At 34.8% G+C, this 25,398-nt stretch overlaps 1 protein-coding gene across 1 annotated transcript; it reads right to left on the bottom strand.

The window, feature by feature from the left end:
* Positions 1-283: 283 nt before the first annotated feature.
* Positions 284-23,151, bottom strand: elac2 (elaC ribonuclease Z 2). The gene is made up of 24 exons (XM_088599616.1): positions 22,580-23,151; positions 22,296-22,346; positions 22,136-22,206; positions 20,323-20,387; positions 19,161-19,218; positions 18,673-18,741; positions 18,139-18,297; positions 17,278-17,333; positions 17,029-17,087; positions 16,865-16,937; positions 15,988-16,100; positions 13,655-13,753; positions 12,620-12,758; positions 11,652-11,737; positions 10,667-10,788; positions 9,625-9,721; positions 8,722-8,860; positions 8,024-8,062; positions 6,465-6,574; positions 5,513-5,612; positions 5,034-5,154; positions 3,860-3,938; positions 2,854-2,998; positions 284-1,116 (listed from the first exon to the last, which is right to left on the bottom strand). The coding sequence occupies exons 1-24, from the start codon at positions 22,930-22,932 to the stop codon at positions 823-825; spliced, it is 2,697 nt and encodes an 898-aa protein (XP_088455742.1). The 5' UTR covers positions 22,933-23,151; the 3' UTR covers positions 284-822.
* Positions 23,152-25,398: the final 2,247 nt, after the last annotated feature.

Genomic DNA, 25,398 nt, shown 5'->3' with positions numbered 1-25,398 from the left:
AAACACTTCTTAATAAATGGTTGTTGTGGTGTAGAACTGCCATCCATGCTGTTGAATCAGATTGCATGGGATACTGAAAAAATGGGGCTGGAAAAGATCCTTTGATAAATAAATCTCTAGCAGCCAAATGAGCAAAATAGGGCAAATGACCTCCTCTCATTTGTAATCTTTCTTATGCTCTTAATATCCAAGCTTCTATTGAAAACATGGTTCCCACAGAAATCAACACATGAATCTGCAGTAGAGATGTATTCAAACCAAATTAGGACACCCGTGGTTGAGCTTTGTGTGTGTATTTCTTTTTGCCCATTTTTATTTCCACAAGACATTAACAGTGTTTTGTTGACACAGTGTGAAAATGAAGTCTTGACACCTCTTAACATAATATACAAGCTTAACACCTCAATAACTTTTTAACTCCAAAAACATTTCTTGCAAAGATCTTGCTGAATAATTTACACATTCATACAGTCCATTATTTGCAATGTAAGCTACATTTAGAGTTAAATCTTTCTTGCCATGCTGCTCGTCTTTAAATAAATGTCAGTTTTTTTTAAACTGTTTTAAAAAATGGTTTAAACTAGAAAAGGAGAGGATTTAAACAAAAAGTAAGATGGCAAAATAAATTAACTTTATTAACAGCAATAAAAGCACTTTCACAAAATTAAAGCTTTTGCTACTATTAGTTATACAGCATCATTTCATGTGTAAATGTTCTTGGAACTTCAAGCTCACAAATATCCGATATTAAAAAATTAAATTCTTAATTATAGTAGCTTACATTTTTCTTTTTAAATAAACTGGACACCTTTCCTTGTCTTCTTAGCTAGCTTTCAGTCTTTTGCTTCCCACGTCCTGCCTTTCCTCTTCTGGCTCTCGTTTACTGCCACCCACGGGGGAGCTCTGTGCTCTTTTGCTTGTCTCTCCTGATACTGCAAGACCCCCCATCTCTTCGACGTTAAGCTGGCCAGAGTGCAGACACTCCAAACTGGCTTCTTTCATCTGTTTCAGTTCCCGTTTTCCCCGTCTTTCTACCATTTCCTCAATCTCCTCTGCAAAGAGTGCTTTCAACGGTGGCACAAGTCTCGGTATGGCTCCAAAGTCACCAAATCGTATCTAAAATGGACACAATGATTATTATACTGCAATTAGATCATTACATCAAGTCATAATGATACATGATCACGGTTTTTGCTAAAATTATAGGTACTGTACTGTTAAATGTTTTGGCACCATTTTTATTAATTGACCGGTCATGACTGATCACAACGCACTTGAATGACTTTTTTGTATACGCCCTCAATCACCCTTAACAGAGAGTTGATTGGGGTGCAAATAAGGTGATTTAAGTTAGTGAATGTTAATGAAGAAATGAAGGAAACAGCACTGAAGGTTTCATGTATTCCACAGTGATGAATATTAATGAGGGAGACCCAGACATGCAGAATAAGACACTATTTTGTATCAAAATCCATGAGGAAGTCGTAACACGACTGTCTGGGCAAGAGCTTCTACAGTAGTTGTTACTGAACTCCACCTGTAATGATTGATTGCAACCAGACTGCATGGTATTGCTTTGATCAGATCCTGGGACCTCACTTGCTGCCTTTCCAGTGGGAACAAGTGTAGATGAAACAACATTCGAGAAGGACACAACCATTTCACACAACCAGAGTGTAGGAATGCTTTCTTGCAAGATGAGAATGTGACAGTTATAACACTGAATGCCCTAATAATTTTCTGGCTATTGTTTGACTTTATTTTTGACATTTTAAAAAGTCAGTGTCATCCAATTATGCAGGTAATAGAACTTATGTTTTTTTATAATAAAGTTTTGTGATCTAGAAACTTTCAGTTCATGCACTCTATATTCTTTACTTGCACTTCCTATTTTATGCCAGAGACCTCAATCTGCTGCACAATGTATTAATAGTTAGTGTTATGAACTTGCAACATGAAGGTTGTGGTTTCTAATCCCTGGTGGAACACTAATATTGTACCCTTGAGCAAGATTGTGTCACATGGATTGTTTCTTACAGCTGTACAAATGTATTTTAACAGAAACAAATAGATACTGAAGATCAGTACTACACATTCCACAGGAAATAATCTAGGTTTCAAAAAGAATGTTTTTGAAGGCACAACATTTTTTGTTTGCATCTCCAGTAAATTGTTGGGAGTATCGAAATAGACGTAAAAATTGTTTAAAGATAATAAAAGAATTGTTATTTTTTCAAATACTAAGTGAAAAGTTGCAGAATTGTTCTATATATTTCAGATCATGAATAGTGATTTTTCTCAGTGAACACACAGTACATGAAATTAATATTTAATATGGGAAAGTGCTATTTTATTAAAAACAAATTATACTTCTTAAAAGATCTAATACAAATATAGATCATAATATTAAAAATATTACTAAAATTATTTTTAAACATTAATGCCATGCATCCAATTTGAAACTACTTCATCCACTTAAGGGCTGATGGGGAGCTGGAACCTATCCCAGCAAGCAAAGGGTGCAAGGCGGGATACACCCTGGACTGGTTGCGAGTCCATCACAGGGCACACACAGACGTAGACACACTCACATCTTTTCTTCTTCTTGTAAAGGTTTAAAATTGTAAAATGTCATTCTCATGCTCATATATGAACCACCTTCAGCAGTGAATACAATAAGAACTACAAAGTTCACTGTCCTGTTTTTAGCTTGTAATGAGATCAATGATGACAATTACATTAAAAAAAAAACATATCCCTGTTTGTATACAGATTAAATTAATAGTTATCTGTGAGAAACAGCCACATTGATTCAGCAATACGGCCATCACCCCACTGTAAACCTATACTCACCTTCATGTGATCAAAAGATATTCCAACCTTTTCATTGAAATCTGAACTAAAGAGGGGGATTTTTGCATATCTCTGACTGAAGTGGTTCAGCATGATGAACTCTGCATTCATTTTCATTCCAATCCCAATAGCTTGTGAGGTAGTACTGTAAAACAAATGTTTTGCTTCTATAGTTAGAACAGATGAAACTCTGAAAACACATGACTATAAAAACATACAAAATATAACACTACACAGTCTGGGTTTGTTATGCAACCAAAATTCAAGAGATTTTCAAAAGAAACGTTGCGTCTCTTTTCCTTTTAGCATGGAACAAACCTTTACCTGTTCCTTTGCAGATGACGCATGCTGACACAGCTACCTAGTAGAATTACAGAGCACCACTGAAGTAGTTTAGCAAGAGCTCAGAAAGAGACATGCATTTTTGTGATCTTTGGAGTTACACATTGTACAAATAAAACACTTATTGCCTTATGGCTGTGTATTTTAGTTTTCCCGAGGTCACCCTATAAAAACGTCACTGCTTGGCATTCTGTAGGTGTTTCCTTATACAAGTCTGATATACCAATATCAGTTTGGAATTTTCTAATAGGTCACCTGACAACCAATGACAAGATAATTGGTTGCATAATATACATTAGCAGCATAATATATATTAGGTCACATTTCACTTTTACACAGTTAGTTATAATGCATAATTTGCATTACTAACCCACTTTTTTCTGTCTGCCCATAATGTCAATACTGTACATGCAGAAAGAGAATCAATGGAATATTTACAGTAAACTAATACTACATCAAAAAAACTGTTTTTTAATACAAACTAGAAATCTTCTTGATTCGTCCAATAAGTGTCATGCTGCATGCTAAAGTAATGCCATATTTTTAATATCTTCATCTTGACTTACTGCTACAGAAACGAAGTCAGATATTTTTAGAATTTTACATCTGTACAGTATTCAAAATGTCCACTTTCAGCTTCTTCACCTTTGTAGACATTACTTACCTGTGTCTCTTTTCAACAGCCTCATCTTCCATTCCATCCTCTAGTGTAGCTTCATGAATAAGTAAAGTTGCATTCTTTCCTTTGAAATACAACAATAAGACCAAGATTTTACAGACACCGTGGCTAACAACTGATGCAACTCCCCTCTAAAAGTGCAACTTTTTTGCAGAAACAGTTTTTGCCTCATCCCCCTCATATAATAACAAAGCAGGCTAGTCAGCAAAAGCAGTCTGTTTACATTACCGTGCTTATAGTAAGGATTAACCAGACCTTAATTGCCAGCAGACATAATGAACTGAAATTAAATTCTTCAGGTTTATCCAACAGTGGAAGACAATTAAAAAATAAAACCAGTGAAGCTTCATCTGTCAACAAAGATTAGCAGGATTTAGGATTTTCAGACACGAAGGAATGACTGATGAAACACTAAATAGCAAGACTGGAAAAGGTGGATAAAGTCTTAGCACAAAATCGTATGGTTTACAACTCACGTAAAGAGATTTAATTTTTACATCTTAGAATACATGTTCTTTAACCAGTTTTTAAAATAAAAACTGATTTGTGTAAAACGTACGTAATTGTTTATAGATTTGCTTATACACAATTAATATTTAAGGCTTATGATTGTTTTTTTGCATTACAGAAAGATCTCAAAAAAGCAAAAAGATTGAGAATGTATTTCCACTCAAAAAGTTGTAGTTATTTGGCAGAAAGACATATATAATTCTAAAATAGTTTGAAATTTGACAATGTTTTAAAAATATATATATTTATGAAAATGAACCTACAGAAAGCAACATATGAATTTAATTAAATTTCAGAGTATTCCAAGTGCTCCAGATTAAGATTATGCACAAGATTGTAATTAATACTAGCAAAGTTTTTGATCAGTGTGAAACATCACTTTATATTATATTCTGCATGGTTCAATATGCTGCTTGAAACAAAGCCACTAATTTAAAGTGAATTTCAGAGAGTTCATTTCTCATTAGAATGATTATGCAAGGTGTTGAGTGATCTTGTTTAACATAAATCAAAGATTTCTTATTTTTAATAAAAAAGAAAAATTATATAATGGTTAAAAAAGTCTTTGCATGTAAGTGTATAATTAACACTTAACTTTACATGTTTTTTTGTCTAGATACACATGCACAACAGAGGCTGAAATACAAACCCATTTGCACCAGGTCCTCGCATGGCATTGTGTCCCCAGAAAAGACTACCTGCCACCCAGACAGATGTGTGAGGGAACAGGCAAAGGCATTCTTACAGTGATGAACCATGCAGGTCTGGAACTAAAATCACAAAAGAAGAAACACAAAGGTTGTCAGTTACCTCAGTAAACTGTTCAGTTTACTGTCTCAATATTACACGCTCCTGAACAAGAGAAGTAACCTATTAGCACAACTTTTACCAATTCCATTAACGATTTTCCTTCTACCATTTGGTAATGTGAAGGTAAGTAATACAAAGCAGGTCGGTCTACACATACAGTCTATATTTCTCATGAAATAACTTACCCAATTAACTGCATATTCCTAATGCTGCATTGTGCCCTAACCCGATGTTAAAAAGGTATGTTTTATTGGCAGATTCTGTGTCCTATTGTGTTCTAACTACAGTTAATCAGTTTTTTCCCTTAAGTATCCATACCTTCTCCAAATCGGACATCTTGTGCAGGGCATGAATGAAAGACTTGGTTCTGGATTTGGTCACCTCGGCTCCCTCAACAAGTAACTGCGTGGGGATAATGCTGAAGGAAAGACAGGTAAGGCTTGTATTTCCACTGTATTTTAGACTTGTATCATAAAACAGCAGATACTGTATGTTGTCAGAGCTTATGAAAAGCACTTTGATACCCGATGCTTATATTTTTAACACAGTTTTAAATTGCTTTTTGTTCAATGTTGTTTTCAGATTATACACCACTGTCACGGAGAGCAGATTATATTATTAAACTATTTTCACCACTTTACGATATCAAGGGCTCCCGAACCCAATCTTGGGGACCTCCACACCTACTGGTTTTTGTTTCAGTCAAGCTTTTCACTTAAATGAACTATGAATTTATTTGATTGGAGCCTTAAAATTTTTTCTTCCATTTCAACTCAAACTTAGGAGACTTTAAGACACTAATGAAATGCAGCTAAATACCAATAGGTATAAGTATTATATGCTATTAAATAGTTCATATGCATTCTATCAATTAAGGGTTTCACTAAAAGCTCAGACAAAACATAATTCAAACCAGAAACCAGAAATAACCAAAATTGGGAAGCCCTGGCTTAGGTTACTATTTGGCATGTTAAGTAACAATTCCATCCAATATGCATTGCGAAAATATTTCTCAAAGCTTAGTGGGTGTTGATAATTGCACATCCAACCAAATCCTTTCATAAATCATGTCCTAATTCAGAAATACTCCCCCATGTGATATCCTTTCATTCACATTTGTCCAGTCATTTCACATTTTGGTGGTACAACTACAGACTAATTACATTGAGGAAAAAATTCAATGACGCATAAAATGGAAATACTTGCAGGATATAAACAGGGAAAAATGAATTAGGGAAACTCATTTGAAGTATCTAAATGTTTTGCTTACTTGATGTGGCTGAGAATCTCCTGGCAGTGGTCATGATATTGGTTGAGCCATATCATAATCTGAATGGGAGCCACCAGATAAATGGGGGTAAATGGTCTACCAACAGAATTCTGAAAGAAGGCAAAGATGTTTATTTAGAACACTCATTAAATATTTCTTTTGAAAAATGCATCAGAGGGAAAGAATATACTTCCTTTAATGCTCCTAATAATACTTGTAGATTACGCAGAATAATGACCACAAAGTTCCAAACCGGGCCCAGCATTCTGGTTTCCATTAACATAAAATTGTATTTTATCTGCTTATATAAATATTAATTACAGTCAAACATTCAGGCTTTAGGCTGTTTGCTTCTAAATGTGCATTAACCAACTACTGCTTAAAGCCTACTGAACAATTTATTATAATGATCACATTTAGGCAATATAAAGTTTAGAAGCAACAGGCAGAGAAAAATTAGACAGCTTAAAAATGGCAAAAAAAGACTGAAATTACTCAAAAGCACTATCACCTGAAAAATATGAATGCAACAATCAAGATATATTAAAACAAAAATAAGACCTGAGGCCTAAGCTAGTCATTAATTCAGTTTTGAACAATTTTATACTTGTAGACATTTACTGTTGATACACAGTTTGTATGTGCCTTGTTCTACTTTAAGTGGCCATATAATTTTAGATTAGATTGTAAACATTGAGCTGTATTTACACAAAAGGAAAAACATATACAAGTTTTTCAGGATATATAAAATTGCCTTACTTATTAAAACAAAGCAAGAATAGGAAAACTAGAATTGAAAGGGAAACTGCAGTCCCAATTTCTCAGACCCTTTAAATCACAGTAACAAAACAAATTAACAAAGATGTCGCAAAATTTTACTAATTTTGAACTAAGCACAAAATCATGAACTGTGTGGAAGTATGAAAGTACTGTGTGGTCTCCATTTTGTAGCAAACCTCAGGACTCTCCATGGGAGAGAGTGAGAATTTAAGCAAATTGTGATGTGAAGTGGCCCTTCCTGCTCACTAGTCACTAGTCATGAAATGTGATGTGCGAGCAAATAAGTACAGGTTGTGCAGCAGATATATTCCAAAGTGATCTGCATACAGAGTTAATAAGTACGTAGTATTTGTCTGCAAAGCCATCTTGAAGTCAAGAGCAACATTTCTATTGGATTAAAAGAGATGTATTAACGAGCCTGCTTGTTTACAATGTAATAAGGCCACATCACTTCACTGGATGTTTTGTTGCCTTGCTCTGAATAACAGCACATGGCACTGCACATACCTGGAAATTTGTCTATTATGTGATGTGAACTAAATGGTTTACCTGTTACTGTCTACATTTTTATTTTATTGTGGGTTGAAATGGACTCATCAATGCTGATTGTTTCTAACCCCCCAAAATAAAAATAGCATTGCAGTTCACCTTTAAAAACAAGTAAGAATTATGTCTGTCTCAGTTCACTTCTGAAAGCAACCTAACCTAATCTGCTCCTCTACCAGTCCCTTATCAAAATACTGGGGATTTTTTACCAGACAGGTATATGGTATGCTTACCAAAGCTCTCTCCCTCTGTAAAAGCAAATTCAATAATCCCTGAAAGACAGAACATTTACATAATCTTCACTGAATTTGATACATTTTGTGCTTCAGAGGAGAAAAACTGTGCAATAAAACAGCCTTTTAATTTAAATGGTTTAGGATTAAAGAAATTATTTTTAACGTTTTAACAATCCAACACATCTGAGTACTTAATTTATAATATATATATATAGTTTGCTAAAAAATTGCTCAGCTGTGAAGCATTAAGTTGCTTTTAAATTACATATTCACAAAAAGCAAGCATTTGATTAAATAATCATCTCTTTTGTACTAATATAAGTATCAGGCTTAGCTTTAAATGAGTGAGCCCCCACTACACTATCCAAACAGAACCAAATTAACTTGTCAAAATCAGATTAAACACTGAGTTTACAAAGGCAAATGTTTTGCTATGTTAATGTGTGCACTTAAAGCCTAATTATAATTATCTGTTACATATACACCTTTACTTTCTTCATTTAATGAGTCATATCAATACTGTTAAAGTCAAAGCAACAGAAATTAAAAGGTTTTGAATAATAAAACATTTACAGTAACTGTTCTTAGTTGTTCTATTGCACAATTAATATGAATTAAAATAACACTGTAAAACCTCTCTCACATTCAAAGAGAGCCAGTCACTTTATCCTTGAAGAGAAAGATGGTCTACGTACTGTGTGGTGATCTGCATGCATGTGTGAAATGAAGATCGTTGATAAGTTGCACAGAACTTCGTCAACACTGTTGCCATAGTGACGACACAGCTGTCCAAAAGTACCTTCCCCACAATCCAGCAGGACACACTGAGTAGGGCTAGATAAGACCAACATATACAGTACGTTCAAACACACAAAAACAATTTCTGTCACTCACTTCAATATGCCTTGAGTACCATATTTAGTTTTTCCTTTTACAAGGTAAGTCAACTGAGAACAAATGCTCGCTTACTAGAGCAGTCTGAATGATGTTACTCAAGAGTACAATCTGGGATTCGAACCCATGTGAACCATGACTCCAGAACCCTAACCATGACTCTTTTTGTGTTACCTAGAGCATTAAATCATTTTTACATAAAGGAAAAATAATACTTTACAAAATAAAAACTTTTCCTGTACACTTTAGGTTGTATGCATACAGGACACTTTGCTGTCTTGAACCTCAAAATTAGTATTTAACACTTCCATCAGCAAAGAACTGGGTATATTTGTAGATGCAAATCTATTTCAAATAATGGTAAATGTATTTAATGAGCCAAAAACTAGATTTTTGAGAAAACTGTGGAATTAATCAGCAACTACATTATCTTTAATGTGTATCTTTAAGTGAAGAAGGGCTATTTTATTTTGTGACTTCCCATACCCGAATCAGTCTCTTTAAATTCAGTTATTACTAACCAACGTGTTTTCATCTTATAGACAGCGCCTAAAAAGTCCTATAAATTATAAATTAATAGCTCCTTTCTTACCATTATCCAGCTTTGTGAAAATTAATTTGAAGAATTAAATTTTCATAATGGAAAAACTATCATGAAAATCCTGGCTTTGGGAAAGCAGAGTACAAATCACTCTTGTAATTACCTAATGTTCAGCAGAGTTGCACTGACATTCCTAATCTTCATAGGAAGAGCAGATCCAGTGCCCAGAAAGACTACCTCTGGGTACCTCTCAGCTCTACCTGGAAAATAAGCCACAATAAGTACCAAGACAATAAAGACAAACCTGAAGGCACTGTACTAAATATATGGTCTTGTGGCATTATTTATTAAGACTTTAATTTTCATATCAGACCTCTTAGTATTTAAATTAATCAGGTTGAGACTGAGTCTTCCTTAAACCTTAAAAAATATCGCAGGCCTGCTTTTTCAAAATCCCTTATTACAAAATAATCACTTTATGTCTTGGTTGAAAAAATAAAACAATATAATTTTAGCAAAATGTGAAAAATTTCATCTGAAAATTTAATTGAATTTAACTATGCAATAGTAACAATGCAAATGTCAGTCTCTCAAAGGCATTGCCATGCACAGTGACAAGTAAATTACTTTGTAATCAGACTTCTGAAGTTGTTACAATAATAATTTAAATCGTTCAATGATTTTAAAAGCAATCCACAAAATCTTCAAAAGGGAATTTTACTTCTTATTGACAACAGTATATTTTTAAGATACATTACAGTAACATCTGAGTTACTTATGTGGTCAATGAACTATCAATGCAGTTTATTTACACTGAGCGTTAAAAATGTAAGAGCAAGATTACTTCTACCTTAATGTTATACACAGTGATATTAAAAACAAATACAAATATTTCTAAAACTAAGTAACTTGTTTCATTTACAACAATTAATTTTAGCTTCAATGAATACAGTATTTTTTACTATTCTTATTAATTAAACTCTCAAATTATAAATAATTCCAATGTGCTTCCAATCATCTATTTGAAAAAATTTCAAAGTTAAGTCATTGGAGAGAGTTTGCCTGAGATGCTAAATTTATATGTGAATCCTGGATTCTGGATTGAATTTTTTTAAAAATAAATTTGTCTGTCAAAAAGCACATTACAACTTCATGCCACATTTGAATACTGTCCATCAAAAGTTGTTTCTTTGAATGTTTCTTACCAGATAAATCTGAGGCATCTGTGGACAGAGATTTTTTACACTCCTCTACTTCTTTAAGAAAACCAGGAAGCTCTGATGCTTCTTTAATAAACTCTGCGTAGTCACACAAAGAAATTGCATCTCTGTGGAAGAAAACAAGAAGAAATCAAATCTTCAGCATCTATGAGGGTCCTCACTGAGGATACTGCTGTGTGCAATTAAAAATAATTCAAGACAGCCACCTGATCAAATTCACCACTTAAAAAGATAGACATGTATGATTTACCACAACCAAACAAAAGGCGTTAAGACAGGTCTTGCATTAGAAAAAATCTTGGGATTGCAACATATGCAGTAATAAAAAATAAAAGAAAAAATGCATAACGCTTTGTGTCTTGTGATGTATGTCATGCATACAAACCATTTGAACTAAGATTATGAAGCATCTTGCAATTTTGAAATCCTGAATGAATCAAAAAGAATTGTGATGTCTTTAAATGAAGCAATCAGGGCCATAGCCAAATGGGAAAGCAGAATGAGTAGAATGTCCACAGAGTGAAAAGCAGTATGAGGATATTAGGATAGAGTGGGGGGACATGAAAAGTACAATCTCAATGCAAGTAATATCAATCTGTTTAAAAACTTTTCTTTGATTCAACTGTACATCCCAATGGACATAATTAGCTCAAATAAAATAAAAAAATTCTGGTTAACATTTTCTACAAGAAACTGTTACTGTTCTTGTAATGACCATGGGGCTGTGGTCATTTGAAAGTCTTTAAATGTAGCGATTCTGAAATATTCAGGCCAATAAACTGAATATCCAATCTGTGCCGTTTTAAGAGTATTTGTGCCCATGTACTTGTGTGCTTAATGTGGATTAAAAAAATGAGTCCAAAAGCTTCAATGACTTTGCTATTTCTATTTTACTCTACATGCTTAATTTTATCTTGTGCTGATAAAGTATGCAAATGTGTGCATGTTAGTATTAAGTAGAACAACTGACCTTTGCCACTCGGTCTTGGGTCTCAGCTGGAATTTAAGCAGACACTCCCCTCTGACATTAGGGACATGTAACACAGCTTGTTTGTCCTTCAAAAAATCATTGAGCAGTTAAAAGATATTTCCATTGTGAAACAGCCCTTTTAACTGTTGACTCGATAATTATAACATTTGGAAGCAGCCTTGCAGTTGTAAGCAATACCCAGCCAGTATAAACTGTACACTGTTGACATTATACAGCAGGCATGTTAAACAGATATTGGTGTAACAATCTCTTTCACTACACTTTTGCTTAATTGAAATCTATATTTAACTACTTGAAAGCTATGAAATCCGATCTATATTTTTATACACAGAACACACCTGAAAATGTATTCAATGCATAATCAATATTATAAATCTGTATACCTGTGCCCGGTTTTACATGAGGAATTAAAAATAGTTCAATTAACAAGAAGATTGAGATTAGGTCTATGAGGATGCTATTTGTGAACTGGAAATGCCTTTACTGTATCTGGAAATACATGACTTACAGATGCACAACTACAGTAGCAAACACTTCACAATTATCATTACAGCATATGTTCTGAAACTCAGAATTAGAGAAATCTGTATTTCTAAACGAGAGTATTTCTTAAATACAGATGCTTTAGTAGGACACAGAATTGGTGGTTTGTTAATTCATTTTGATTTCTGTCTTAAACATTTCACAGATTTAATGGCTTTCAAGTTGTGGGTGGTTGCACAATTATTCAAGAGCATTAACAGAGACATGAAAAGTGTGTCATAGAGCAATGAACCACGACATGCATAGTTGTCACATGCTGTGTTTCACAAGATATATTCAACATTTATTCATTATAAATTAACAATGCTGAGATACTGCTAAAAAACAAAGTAATAATTTCTAGTAATTATTTTTATTTTTTTACTTCTTAGCAAAATGACGTCCTGCAACACACACGAGCATACCTTTGTGGTGTAATTTTTTAGTGTTGGAAATATCTCTGGGTGAATTAAATTGAGCTGAGTCTGAATCTTGTGGCTCCGAATGTTGTGAACTGTGTTCACCTGTTCATTTAAAATTAGATGCTCCGTTGTCGGGCCAAACCTGACAAAACAAAAGAAAAGATATTTTGCAAGTTACTGCACACCCCACAGAAAATGCTTTCATGTCCACGGCTTTTATTACATTTCACCAATCTTTATAATTAAATCCTTTAGAAAACCTGCATTTCTTTACAGTTTGATCGGTTGCAATAACTGGTTGAAGTAAAAAAAAATAATGATACTGTATTGCCCTTTCAATATACAGGGATTTTTAAAAATCAGTTAGCTCACTTAAACAACTCCATCATGAATACTGCACAAAGTATGCAATGATTTTGGAAAATAAAAACATACAAATGGAGCATACACATAAAGCATAAATGAAACATAAAGCACACTTCACACTTCATGCATCGTGGTCAAGGCACTCTCTAGTGCATAATGCTGTTGTGTATTGGAATGCTTCCTGGAATGTATCCTAGATTGTACTGCACCCTGGTGCACATCTTACACTACATGGTTGTTTGGCGAACTCTGAAAAGTCATATCTAGAACTAGCAAAGATACCGTAGCTGATATAATTTGCATATCAATATGACCAAAGTAACAAGTATAATTAGTGACCTAAAGAAGACTTCACAGCCGAAACATTGTTTCCTCTCTTCTCTTTTCAGCATGGAATAAACCTATTACTTGTTCCTTTGCAGACTATGCATGCTGACGCAGCTACCCAATAAGTTGCTCAAAATTTACACTTTTCCTAAATGTGTTTTTTAATGATTTTTAAACGTAACACCTGAAAATACTCCTAAAATTCAACTTTAAGGACTTAGGAAAAAAACTCCTTTATCATTACTAAATTCCAGGTCTCTGTCAAAACATAAAGCTACTCTAGTTTCTAACACTTGGAACTCAAACTACACAGTAAATGTAATGGGCTGGTTCTGCTTACTGTACCTTTCCATCCATGTCTTATAGGTGTCTGTATCCAAAACAGATTCTGGAGTAATATGAACTACCAATGATGGAGAGCCTTCTGTTCCATTGCACTGATACCTGAAAATAAACATGATTACTCCTTCATACCAATTAATTTTTACCATAATTTATATCAGCCCACAGCAGTTTTGATTAAAACATTTAAGAAAAATGTGATTATATCTACAGTAAGTAGGGATGTGATACTTTTCACCTTTGAAAAAATACCACAATGGATTCATAAGAATTCATATTAATTTAGAACTAATATTAAGAAAACTCTTCAGGGGGCTGGAAACAATTATATTTCTGAATATATGTATGAGGTGCAGATTATAATACACTTGTCTGATACTGGACAACATCTTTCACAGCTTTAATCTTAAGGCTATAAAAATGTATACAGTGTATAATGTTCTACAGATTTATTCAAGCCACCAATGAAATATGTATAAAAATGCAACAGAATGAGTTCTGAATTAATGTCTTCATTAAGAAAAATCTTTTCTTAAAAGTTTACTTTTTTAATCAAAACAGCATTGCACAGCACAAAGTCATATTTTTCATTACTGTATTCTGGAAAACATGACAGTTAAATTTTTGCATAACGTGATAAAACATTTAGTTAAAAAAACCAACAAATATCTGCATTTTGCTCTTTGGAAGTGCAACTGAAAACTCCAGAACTACACATCTGTCTCCAAAGGTTTCCAATATTCACTGGGTGTAAAAGGATGTAACATTTGAAATACATTTAAGAGCAGCATGTACCATCATAGTGAAGCTTTCTGAAGAAAGAAAATGGTTATTGACCTACAAGTTTGAGGACGATTGCAAAGGTAAACACAAAAAGTATACAATTTTCTGTATACCATTTTGCATACATTAGTAATAAATTCAAAGCAACTGATATAGTGGCAACATATCTAGGAATTTTCAAGTGTATATCTTGCCACCTCAGGCTGTGAGACAAGTGATTCAGAAGGCAACCATAAATGCAAAGGAAACAGCTGAAGATCTCCAACACAAACTGGCATCTGTAGGTGAAATTTGCCAACTGCTTCTATATAGTATAATTGGAAGTATGTCTTAAGGTCAGATGAAACAACACTAAGCTTTTGGACATGCTCATCAGCATCATCATTTAGCATAAAAAGGTGAAGATCATGTTGAGATAACATTTGTGTCCTCAAAGGAATATGGTGGTGGAACCTATGGGCTAATATATTTTGGTATGGTTTTGCATCTATGTGTCCAACATTCCCTGTTAAAACAGAGAATCATTAACTCCAACAAGTACCAAGACATTTTGGCTAAAAAACAGGTTTCCTTGTTCCCAAGAAGCTCACATTTGACCAGAAATTAACATTCTTGACAATTGCCTTAAGTTTAACATTGAATTTAACAAAAGACATATCTAAATGTATAGAAATGCATGAATGTTCCTGACTTCACTCAATCTTCAGATCTCAATCCAATTTAATATATGTGGCTAAAACACAAGAAAACAGTTGCCAAACAGAAACCAAAGGGTATGAGGGACCTAGAGCAAATTCTGCCTGAAGGAATGGTCAGAAATTCCTACTAAGAAGGGCATACATTCAGAGCACATTACAGGAGGCACTTTAACAGTGAAATCCATACCAGAAGAGTATTTACAAAATGATACTAAATGTGAATAAATGTGACCCTCGTGAATTGTAAACTTCTTATTATCGAGGAAAAAAATACTTTCATCTGTGCAATGCTGCAATATACTATTTCTAGAATGTTTTATAGCAAGTCAATCTGTAAATCTCGTATACACATTTATTATTGTTCTAATTTCATTGTGAGTATGAATAAATTTGGAAGCCCTTACATTACTCACCTTCAGTAATAATTTACATATTCAGCCTTGCTGGTGTTTCTCCTCATGGTCTAAAAAAATCTTTGAAATATTGATCCCCACCACAGAAATCCATGTCTAAAATGTAATGTTCAGAATCTCACTGAAGGGTAGAATGCCTCATGAACTGTAAATCACTAAAACAACCAACTACCTCCCTGGGAATAAAATATTTGATTAAATAACGGTCCTCTGCACTTACAAATGCATCACTGTAGAGCCAGCTTGTTAAATGAGTTGCCAACATAACTTAAAACAGGCTTCATTTTTTTGCAATTTCACTGAAAACATGACTGCCAGCAAATGCACCTGGTTTGTCTTACTGAAATATTCACTTCACCTGTAATTTGGTGAATCGCACATGCTGGAAAACAGCAAAAAAAAAATCAGAAAAAAGAGGAAGAACCACATCCTCAGATGTTACCTGTTCAGTTGTGGATTGGTACTGATTGGATCAATAAATTCTTCAGATGGACACTCCACCACAATGAAGACTGGACCAGGGTCTCTAGGAGTGCATACCTCGTCAGGCTTAATCTATATTACAAAGCGAGGAAAAAGTGAAAAACCAACAGTGAAAGCATTTTGAGATTCTTTTACTTTCAGCTGAGTCAGAAAAGCAGATAAAAAATCAATTATACATTTCAGAACTGAATTATACATTTAAAAATATGTATAACAAATTCTGATTAGAATTCACATCTAGTTCTCATGTCTTTCAAAACCAACTACTGACATCATGCAGCAATTTTTGTATATCCCTCCAATTTAGATTGACGAATTATTTTAACACTCAGCTCTCTGTTATTGAGTCCTGTAACTGCTTGGCAATGAATGAGATATGTCCTCTGACACATATAACACCAGAGTCATTCATCCACTGACATGTTATAGATTCCATAGCGCCTGACAGGATAGTAAGAACTGCCATTACTACAGTAGTGGCATATCTCTCAATTACATCACCACAGGCATCCAACAATTCACAAGAGTCACTGTTGCACCAAAAGCCAACAGAGCTCCGGCCTGCTAATACCAAACCAATCCAAGTGACACTCATTCAACTGTGCATCACAACTTTGGGAAATGTCAGTCACAATCAGGTAGTGATAAGAACAGGGATTAAATTAGCAATGTCTGGGCCACAGAGTTCAACTGTGAACTGCTGCACTCTGAGACAGCAACCTGGCTGATCTGCTGAGGAACCCTGTGCAGGAGAATTTTAATGCACAAGAAAACAAAAGATGATTAAGTTTGAAAGCTTCAGTACTTCAATAATATTTATGTAAATCCGTAAGTACCTCTTTCCCTTCATAGTTTACACTTTTCCCATCCTTAAGGGCTGCGATGATGGGGCCTATAGCTGCTGTACCTCTAAAAAAAATGGAAGGTAGAAAAAACATCACATCTAGGCTTTGATAAAATTAAGAAAGGGGCAGAAATATAAACCTTATAAGCCACTTACACTGGTAATCCAAGTTCTTTGGCTTTAAACACCAGGAAATTCCCCTTTTTTGGATGAAGCTGCAAATAGAAATATTAACTAAAGATTAAGAAAGATTAAGACAAATCTTTTTAAATATGAAAAACAGTCATTAGGAGCAATGACTCCTGCAATTACCTAGTAGCAAATGAGATATCTTCCCTGCAGAGCAATTTAAATTTTTAGGATTAAAAAATCTTTAATTTTCATTGGAGATTTTTTCACCCTTACCTTACAAACAAAAGCAACAACCAAAGAAGGATCTCTTGTTGTTTTGGAACTTCCACCTGCATGACACAAGGCACTGAGTAAAACCACTTAATACCAATTTCAAGAACTTCTAAATCATTCACAGTAAAAGCAGCAGGGTATTTATCCTCCCCACCTTCAGCAGATCTGCTGCAATGCCAATACAGTTGGGATAAGGTTAAGGTAAAGAAGACACCAGCGTTTAACTTTTGAGCAAACAGTTAACAAAGCACAGACTGCTTAACACCTTTCCAAAGCATTGTTCTTTAAAGAGGAACTGCAACAAGTTAGAAAGATGAGAGCATTTCTGACCACAATAAAAACAAAATGTACACAGTACCATGTAAAACCTTCAATTCACATCACAAAATAGACATAATTTCCAGGTATGCACAGTGCCATGTTCTGTAATGTATTCACAAGCCTGCTTGTTTACAATGTAATTAGGCTACATCTCTTTTAATCCAACAGAAATACTCTTCTCAACTGCAAGATATATTTTGCAGATAAATACTTCATACTTGTTAATTCTGCATGCAGATGATCTTGGAACATTTCTGTGGCCTTACTTGTTAACAACCCTTACTTGTTATCATGTACTCGCATCATGTCGCAATTCGTGGGAAATCTTGCTCTCGCCAGTGGCCAGGGGTTTGCAACAATACAGCAACTTAAGAGCGCTTTCACAAAGTTCACGATTTTGTGCTTAATTTGTAATTTGTCAGATTTTACTAGGACATCAATTTATTTTGTAACCAAGATCTAATAACCAGTCTGAGAAATTAGGATTTCTGCTCCCCTTTAATAAACTGACATGTGCTAATGACTCTCAGGGCAGTTCACCTGGACTGTGACTCCTCCCCATCATTCGCTCAGTCGGGATTTCCTCCAAGCCACCCGGTTTCCAGCGTTCAGCCCGCGGAGGGCGTGGCGGAGAAGAGCAACTGGGGCTGCCTCTCTCCGGACTGGGAGAATGCTTCCTTTTGTCTGGCTTTAGTTTGGCTTTATGGAAGTTTAAAAAAGACATGTCAAACATCTGTCGCACCTAAAGAAGGCTCAACAGCTGAAATGTTGTTTCTTTTCAGCATGGAATAAACCCTTACTTGTTCAAATGTCAAACATGTCCCCTTCATACAGAGAGCCGCACAAAGTACAGAAGAACTGAGATGCCACATAGCTATACATTTTTAAATGTGTGAGAATGTGGAATGGTTAGAAATTTAGAAATTTTATTAAACTCATTCCTATTATAATTCTAGGTACAGCAGAAAAACCTCAGGAAACAGTGGAGTGGATCAAGCAGAACCATACACAACAAAAAAAAATCAGACAAAAATGTCTTTAATACTAATTTTATGACTTGCGACTCATACTTACCAAATATAGGTACCTGATGAACAGTCATTGTTTCATCAGAGTATTCTGGTTCTGTGTAGGGTCGTACAGCTGGGAATACAAAACATTTAATTGTAGAACAATTTTATTTATGTATATTTAAATGTACTATACTAGTAATCCATAATTTGCAAAACCATAATGAAGACTTAAATCTTAAATCTGCACCAACATAAATATACTTAATTTGTCTCTAAAAGAGTTAAGTCGATTTTAAATAAAAGAATAAGAAAGAAAACTGTATACTATTTAGGTCATGGCGTAACAAAAAAGCTCTGGAATCAGTTCAGAGAAGAGCAAACAGAAGTATTTCCAGCACTTTGTTAATAGACTAAAATCATTAAATCCTCATAGTCTTGAATAGAGAAGAGAATCTCAGTGGGAACAGAAAAGAGGAAGCATGGTTTACACAAACATAAAACATATAAATAAAACAAATAATTCTATGTTTAACTAAATATGCACTGTACCTAATTTGATTTCTTCCAATGGTCCGGAAAATACACGAATGGCATTCACATATTTCTCCTTAAATATGATGAAAATTGAAATAGTCAGCAAAAGCAAAGTATAGTATGCTGTATATCAGAGACTAATTCATTAAGGATTTGTAGTAGCAACACAACTCCACTAGATGGCGCCAAATGATGCGAAAAACAATTCTTTTATGATACTGTGGTATAGAACTCTAAGAGACGGCACATCAAAGAGCTTCAACTACTATGTATCAGTAATGTAGATTGTATTAAAGCACTGAGCATTAAAACCCAAACTGGGCTTTTTACACATAATAACTAAAGGTACCAAATTTTAAAAAAGGGTTTGTTTAATTGTGAGAGACCTACAGTAGGTATAAATAACTAAGACATTTGCAAATTGAGACATGCAGTACAAATTTGTTTTTGCTTAGCAAATATTCTGATACACGGTGCCTGATACACAATATAAATGAAAATTATACTGTACTAGCAACAATCAAGCATGTAAGATAACAAATAGCAAATACAGATAGCAAAAAAAATTAAGTCTAACTAGGTGGAAGAGCAAACTAAGGATGGATTTGTAAGAGTAATGTAGACACCCGCTTGGTATATATTCCATCTTTATAGTCAGGCAGCATATTATCAGTTTGAGAATGAACAATTTGAATATTAATATTTACTTGAGGAATGCAGTTGAGAGATCATTGGAACTATCTAAACATGAGTCTTGAGCAAGTTCTAAAACGTGGTCAGAATCCAAGCAGTTCATTAAAGCAGGCAGGAACAAAGTGGTGAGTGAACTGACTGTGAAAGAGGGAGAATGAAGAGGAAAAGCAAAGTCTGATGGAGATGGAGGAGCAGAGAAGGCGAGAAGAGTGCAGGGAGGGAAGAGACAGAAGATAACAAGGAACAGAATGGAAAGTGACAACTACAGTTTTCAATCAGATGTGTCCATTGCCAGTGGAGGGTTGGAGTAATATGAGAAAAGAGAAACATTCATACTTGGCAAAACACACATAACTAAGACAGCAAAATAATGCATATACTTATATTTTGTAAGAAAAAAAGAGTATTGCTGACCAGATAAATAGAATGAATTGTTAATTGTAAGAATTCTACAACATTCTCAACTGTGAAAAGCTTTACTCACCAACTGCGGCGGTCCAGAAAGCACACACTGAGGGACCCCAGTATCTTTCAGTGTTAATATCATCCCTACACACAAAAAAACAAAGGCTCAATAAACAATGTTGTTATTTTTGACATATTTATCCAAAGCAACCGATATTTCTATCAGTTTATACACCTGAGAGTTTACTGAGAAACATATCTTGCTTAAGGGCACAAAAGCAGTGGCACACATGTGATTTGTACTCAAAACCATAAAAGTACAGAAATAAAATCATAAGATGCACTCCCTTTTTTGTTGTTTTTTCCAGGGTTTGCTGCTGGTGCATTTTGAGGTCAATCAATTAGTCCAGCAATTAAATATAATAACACAGAATAAGTTTATGAGTGGCCTGGTGGTGCAGTGGTTTCCATTGCTTCCTTGCAGCAATTGAATCCAGGGCTTCATTCCTGGGGTACTATCTGCATGGAGTATGTTCTCCCCGTGTTTACATGGGTTGTCTGCGGGTGCTTTGGTTTTTTCCCCACAGTCCAAAGACATACTGGTAGGTTCACTGGCTTCTGGGAAAACTGGCCTTGGTTGAGTGTGTGTGTGTTTGTGCCTGAGTGTGACCTGCAATGGCCTGGCATCCTGTCCAAGGTTTATTCTGCTTTGATCCCATTATTTGCCAGGAGACCTGCAACCCTGTGTAAGATAATGTGGTTAGAAAATGCATAGATTTAATTTTACTGTACAGTCATTTGTGCATCAAATGTAAATCTATGCTCTTTTACAGGAGGCCCCAAGTAAACGAATTTCAATGGACTGAAAACAAGACCTTTCTTTACAGAAAACTGTGTATGCCTGTAATACTCTCTTCAACTGTGGTTGAAGCTGACTCCCTGGAATCCTTCCAGAAAAAGGTTGCATGAGATAATAAACAAGCTAGCAACAAGATAAAACGATTTATATCATCTGATATGTGACCAGCCTTGTATTTTTCCATTTATCCATTTTCATAAATCCACTTAATCCTGGCCAGAGCCACAGCAACCTGAAGCCTATCATGAAATAGAGATAACACCCTGGACAGAACACCACTCCTTCCCTTGGCACACAGACACAATTCAGAGATGCCAATATAACAAATAGCATGTCTTTGGGAGGTGGGAAGGAACCACAACACCAATCAAAAGCCCAAATGGTTAGGGAGAAAGAGGCAAATTCCACACCCCAGTCCAAAATCCATCGCTAGACCCAAGAATTGTGAGGCTGCAGCAGTAACCTCCACACCAAAACAAATAGTACACAAACAGCATGACAACGACAATAAGCAGCATTCTGTAAACATAGCGTATTATATTGCCCCTTCAAAAATTAAAGACATTATTTCAGTTTTTACAAAGTGTTACCAAAGTCTTATAAAGATTATTTTCAGCACACAATACCTAAAATGACTTAAGTACAAATTCAAAGTTGAAAGCCTACCCCTAACCCTATAAATCCAAGGGGACTAAAACTTTTTTCTGAGGAGTTTTTATTTTCAACTATTTATTTAAAAGTGGAAATGATTTTTTCTCCTTTTTCTTAATTGTTTGCTATGCATTTATCCATTTTCTAACTGCTTTTTCCAATTCAGGGTTGAAAGAGAGCCAAAACCTCTCCTGGAAAGCAACATTCCAATCTATCACAAGGCACACAGACACATCAGGGGGGCCTATCTTCCCAATTAACCTACTAATATATCTTTGGACTGTGGGGGGAAACCAGAGAATCCAGAGAAATACAAGTCTCAAATACATGTGGACTCCTGGTAATAGCTGGTGAATGTAAACTTTTCTCAGCAGCTTCTCACCTGCCAGTCCTCCAACATTCTGCCAACTCATTCTTGTTAGAAAAATGTTGTCCAAACGGGCTGCTTTCAGCCTGCAAGAAAAGCAAAGTACAGCAGTTCCAAATTAGTCCAATATTTAATTGACAAATACTACACCTGGACTAATAAACTTGGCACTTACTTGTGTTCCTGCATTAATCGCTGTGTTCCTTCTCCACAGTTGAAGAGATACCTACAAAAAATTAACAGATGGTAATGTTTTAGAATTTCAAACAAACATATGTTCGATTGTCCCACCCTCGCTGTCCATACCTGCTAAGTCATAACAGCAAACATTTTAATGTATGATAAAAGCAAAACTCCCGGAACTACAGAGGAATGAAGATGTTCACAGTTAAATAAAAGTCGGTGGAATTTGCAATATAGGCTCATTTCATATTCGAGACAGAAATGTAGTTTTCTTACCTGTTGTACTCGGAAAACACGTACAACGAAGCCCCATTGTCTCGACTCCCTGCTCCCACAACTTGTACATAAACAGTAGCAGGTCCGTGGAGGTCCGCGTTTTTCCGCTGTTCTCTAGACTTTATGTGCCTCAAAATGTCTTTGCGTTGATTAGCTTTTTTCGAACCCCTTCTCTCGGTTGCTGCCGTATTCAATGACATACTTGATCTGATTTGGCACCAAGGCTGGATTAAATCAGAGTTTTTACTCCATACGCTGTAAAAGCACGTTTTTTTATTGCCAACAGGGTAAGGAATTCGAAGGAGCACAGAAGATGTACAATTGAAGAATAGAAATCTCTTTAAAATAAACATTCAGATGACGTAAACTACTAAATATATTACACTGAACATCACTTGGGCCAGGTCAAATTTGACTTCCTCCCTCAAGATTTCCTATCTTCTTTGTACCACAAACTCCGTTTTCAGGTTTTCATTAACTTAATACCTTTTTTGCTGCTTCTAGTCACAAGGTTTAAACTGCAATAGAGCATACTGTCACATGGCCCACTCTCACCACTTTTCCGGCGCTTTATGATGACATCAGACTTCATCATAAACGCGTGAAGACAGTAAAATTGTCGGTGAGCTGTACGGCAGCTTGTGTAACCGAGCAGTCCTATTGTCTACGTAAGAAACCTTATTTCGAAAAAGGAGCAAACATGAAGGAAGGTGTAATAAAAGTTATATATTGTTTAATCTTGAGTTTTTTCGTGTAATCATTTAAAATCAACAGAGATCAATATTTAGGGGAAATATTGATGTGCAATATGAGTGTTTTTGATTGCTTACAAAAATAATTGAAGCTTAGAGAAGCTAACGGCTCAGTACAGTAGACAGAACTTGTTTCCGCAATTACATTTGTGCATTTTGAATAGTACCCGTGTTTGACATTTTCATGACATAAAAGACAAATAGTAGAAATATGTATTAATGCTTAACTACCATAGTTGTAAAACAAACATATAGTTACTATTATATTACGGACCCCCCCAATGAGAAATTATACCACTTCTTGTAATTTGCATTAAAATATGAAAATATTACTATTTTATGTAAGTTAAAAGCTCCACTTTTGAAATTTTTGGTAATTTTCTTAACTACTTAACTTTTTCTGTAGGAAGGATAACCTAGATCAAACTGCACAAAAAGGTGTGATATATCCAAACACCAAATATGCAGTATATATTAGTGAACATTACCATTTATGTTTTTATCTGTTTTAGGTAGCACAATCTCACAGTCAGTTTATGTATTAAATTCACAGCTGAAATTCATAATTCAGAAGACGATGTCATTTATTCTAACATCTGTTAATAGAGCGAAGTTTATTTTTATTTTTCTGTGGGGGAAAAAAAATAACAGTTAGCAGAGGATGGTTTCGATCCATCGACCTCTGGGTTATGGGCCCAGCACGCTTCCGCTGCGCCACTCTGCTTGATGAGACTTTTTTGCTTTAATCTTTGATCATGACTTTTCTTTCATTTAAACCCCTGTTTAATGTTAAGAATTTTACAGTTTTGAATCACATCAATGATAATTTTTTTAAATAAGTAAATCGTCAGTGCGTAACATTTTCAGTTCACGAGTTACCTGTTTAAGCCTTTACCTTAATCGATAGGTTTTATTTAAAATATCTAATTATGATACGATTAACTTACTCAGAATCAGAATCACTTTTATTCGCCAGTACGTGTCAGGTACAGGAACTTGTGTTGGCACATTCGGAACCTGCCCAACACAAAAATCACACAGGTGAAAAAGTAGCATTAACATTACTGACATAATTACATTGGACAATATAAAAAAGATGGGGAGACACAAAAACACAGTCACAGTATGTGTTCACAGTACAGTACAGATGCGCGGAACATGTAGACATTACAGTATATATAAGACACAAGTACAGTACTTTCACATTTTATAGTACAGTGCAAATGTACAAACAATAGATATTTTTATAGTATATGCAAGATACATGGCAAGTTCAGATCATGTGCGAAAAGTACGGTCTGAGTAAGGTGCAACTACAGTACAGTATGTAAACATGTTAGGGAAAACGCAACATTTCTTAAGCGCAAAACGTACAAGACTTATGAACCAAGTTGGCAATAATACTAATACAAAGTTTTTGACTTAGTCGAAAGTGGAAGCTACATATATCTCTTATACTCTATTTTTTATTCAAATTTTTTATAAATTGTAAGTAACCGGATAACAAAATGTAAACAGGTTATACGGATATTTTTTGTTTTCTGTAAGATATTTTAACCAAGCATTTTGCAAAAGTAATATTAAAGGTTATTGTGGTTTAAAACACAAATTTATTACCCACATGCTTGCTGAAGTTCATTACCCAGAATAAAACATTTGCCCCCTTTTTTTCAGAACACTTGCCTTATGTGTCCTTAATCTGTTGTAAAAGTAGTTTTCTAAAGTTAATAAAGAAGTATTACCCTAAAATCAACACATCTTTTCATTTGGGTGGTTTAAATATCATATTTATCCAGTGAGACAGGTAAAAAATTCACAGTCTTGTGTGGTTTATAGTGACAATTGTCTGTGTTCTGTTCCTTGTTATGAGTAACAAAACTTTTATTTTCAATTGATTCCCATGAAAGAACCATTACCTAAGATGCTAAAAAGTGAGGTACTATAAGGTCTGCTAGCCAGGGGCCACAGAAGTCAAAAGATATGAGAATTTCTCCATCAAAATTTTAACTGCTTGATTCTGATCAAACAAAGAGCACAGAGAGGTGAACATCAGCTCTTACTGTTAAA

The sequence above is a fragment of the Lepisosteus platostomus genome, chromosome 11 (assembly GCF_059453375.1).
Source record: "Lepisosteus platostomus isolate fLepPlt1 chromosome 11, fLepPlt1.hap1, whole genome shotgun sequence".
In the NCBI taxonomy this organism is placed as follows: Eukaryota; Metazoa; Chordata; class Actinopteri; order Semionotiformes; family Lepisosteidae; genus Lepisosteus; species Lepisosteus platostomus.
The sequence above is the reverse complement of the archived record's forward strand: the minus strand, read 5'-3'. Positions and strand labels throughout refer to the sequence as shown.

Bases quoted from the DNA above. Each gene is read 5' to 3' on its own strand.
- elac2 (XM_088599616.1), bottom strand. From the start codon at position 22,932: ATGTTTATTTTAAAGAGATTTCTATTCTTCAATTGTACATCTTCTGTG. The intron at 9,722-10,666 runs GTAAGAAACATT...CTTATTTTCCAG, and splicing joins AGATGCCTCAGATTTATCTG to GTAGAGCTGAGAGGTACCCA. The intron at 3,939-5,033 runs GTTTGTATTTCA...TGTATTTCAAAG, and splicing joins CGAGGACCTGGTGCAAATGG to GAAAGAATGCAACTTTACTT.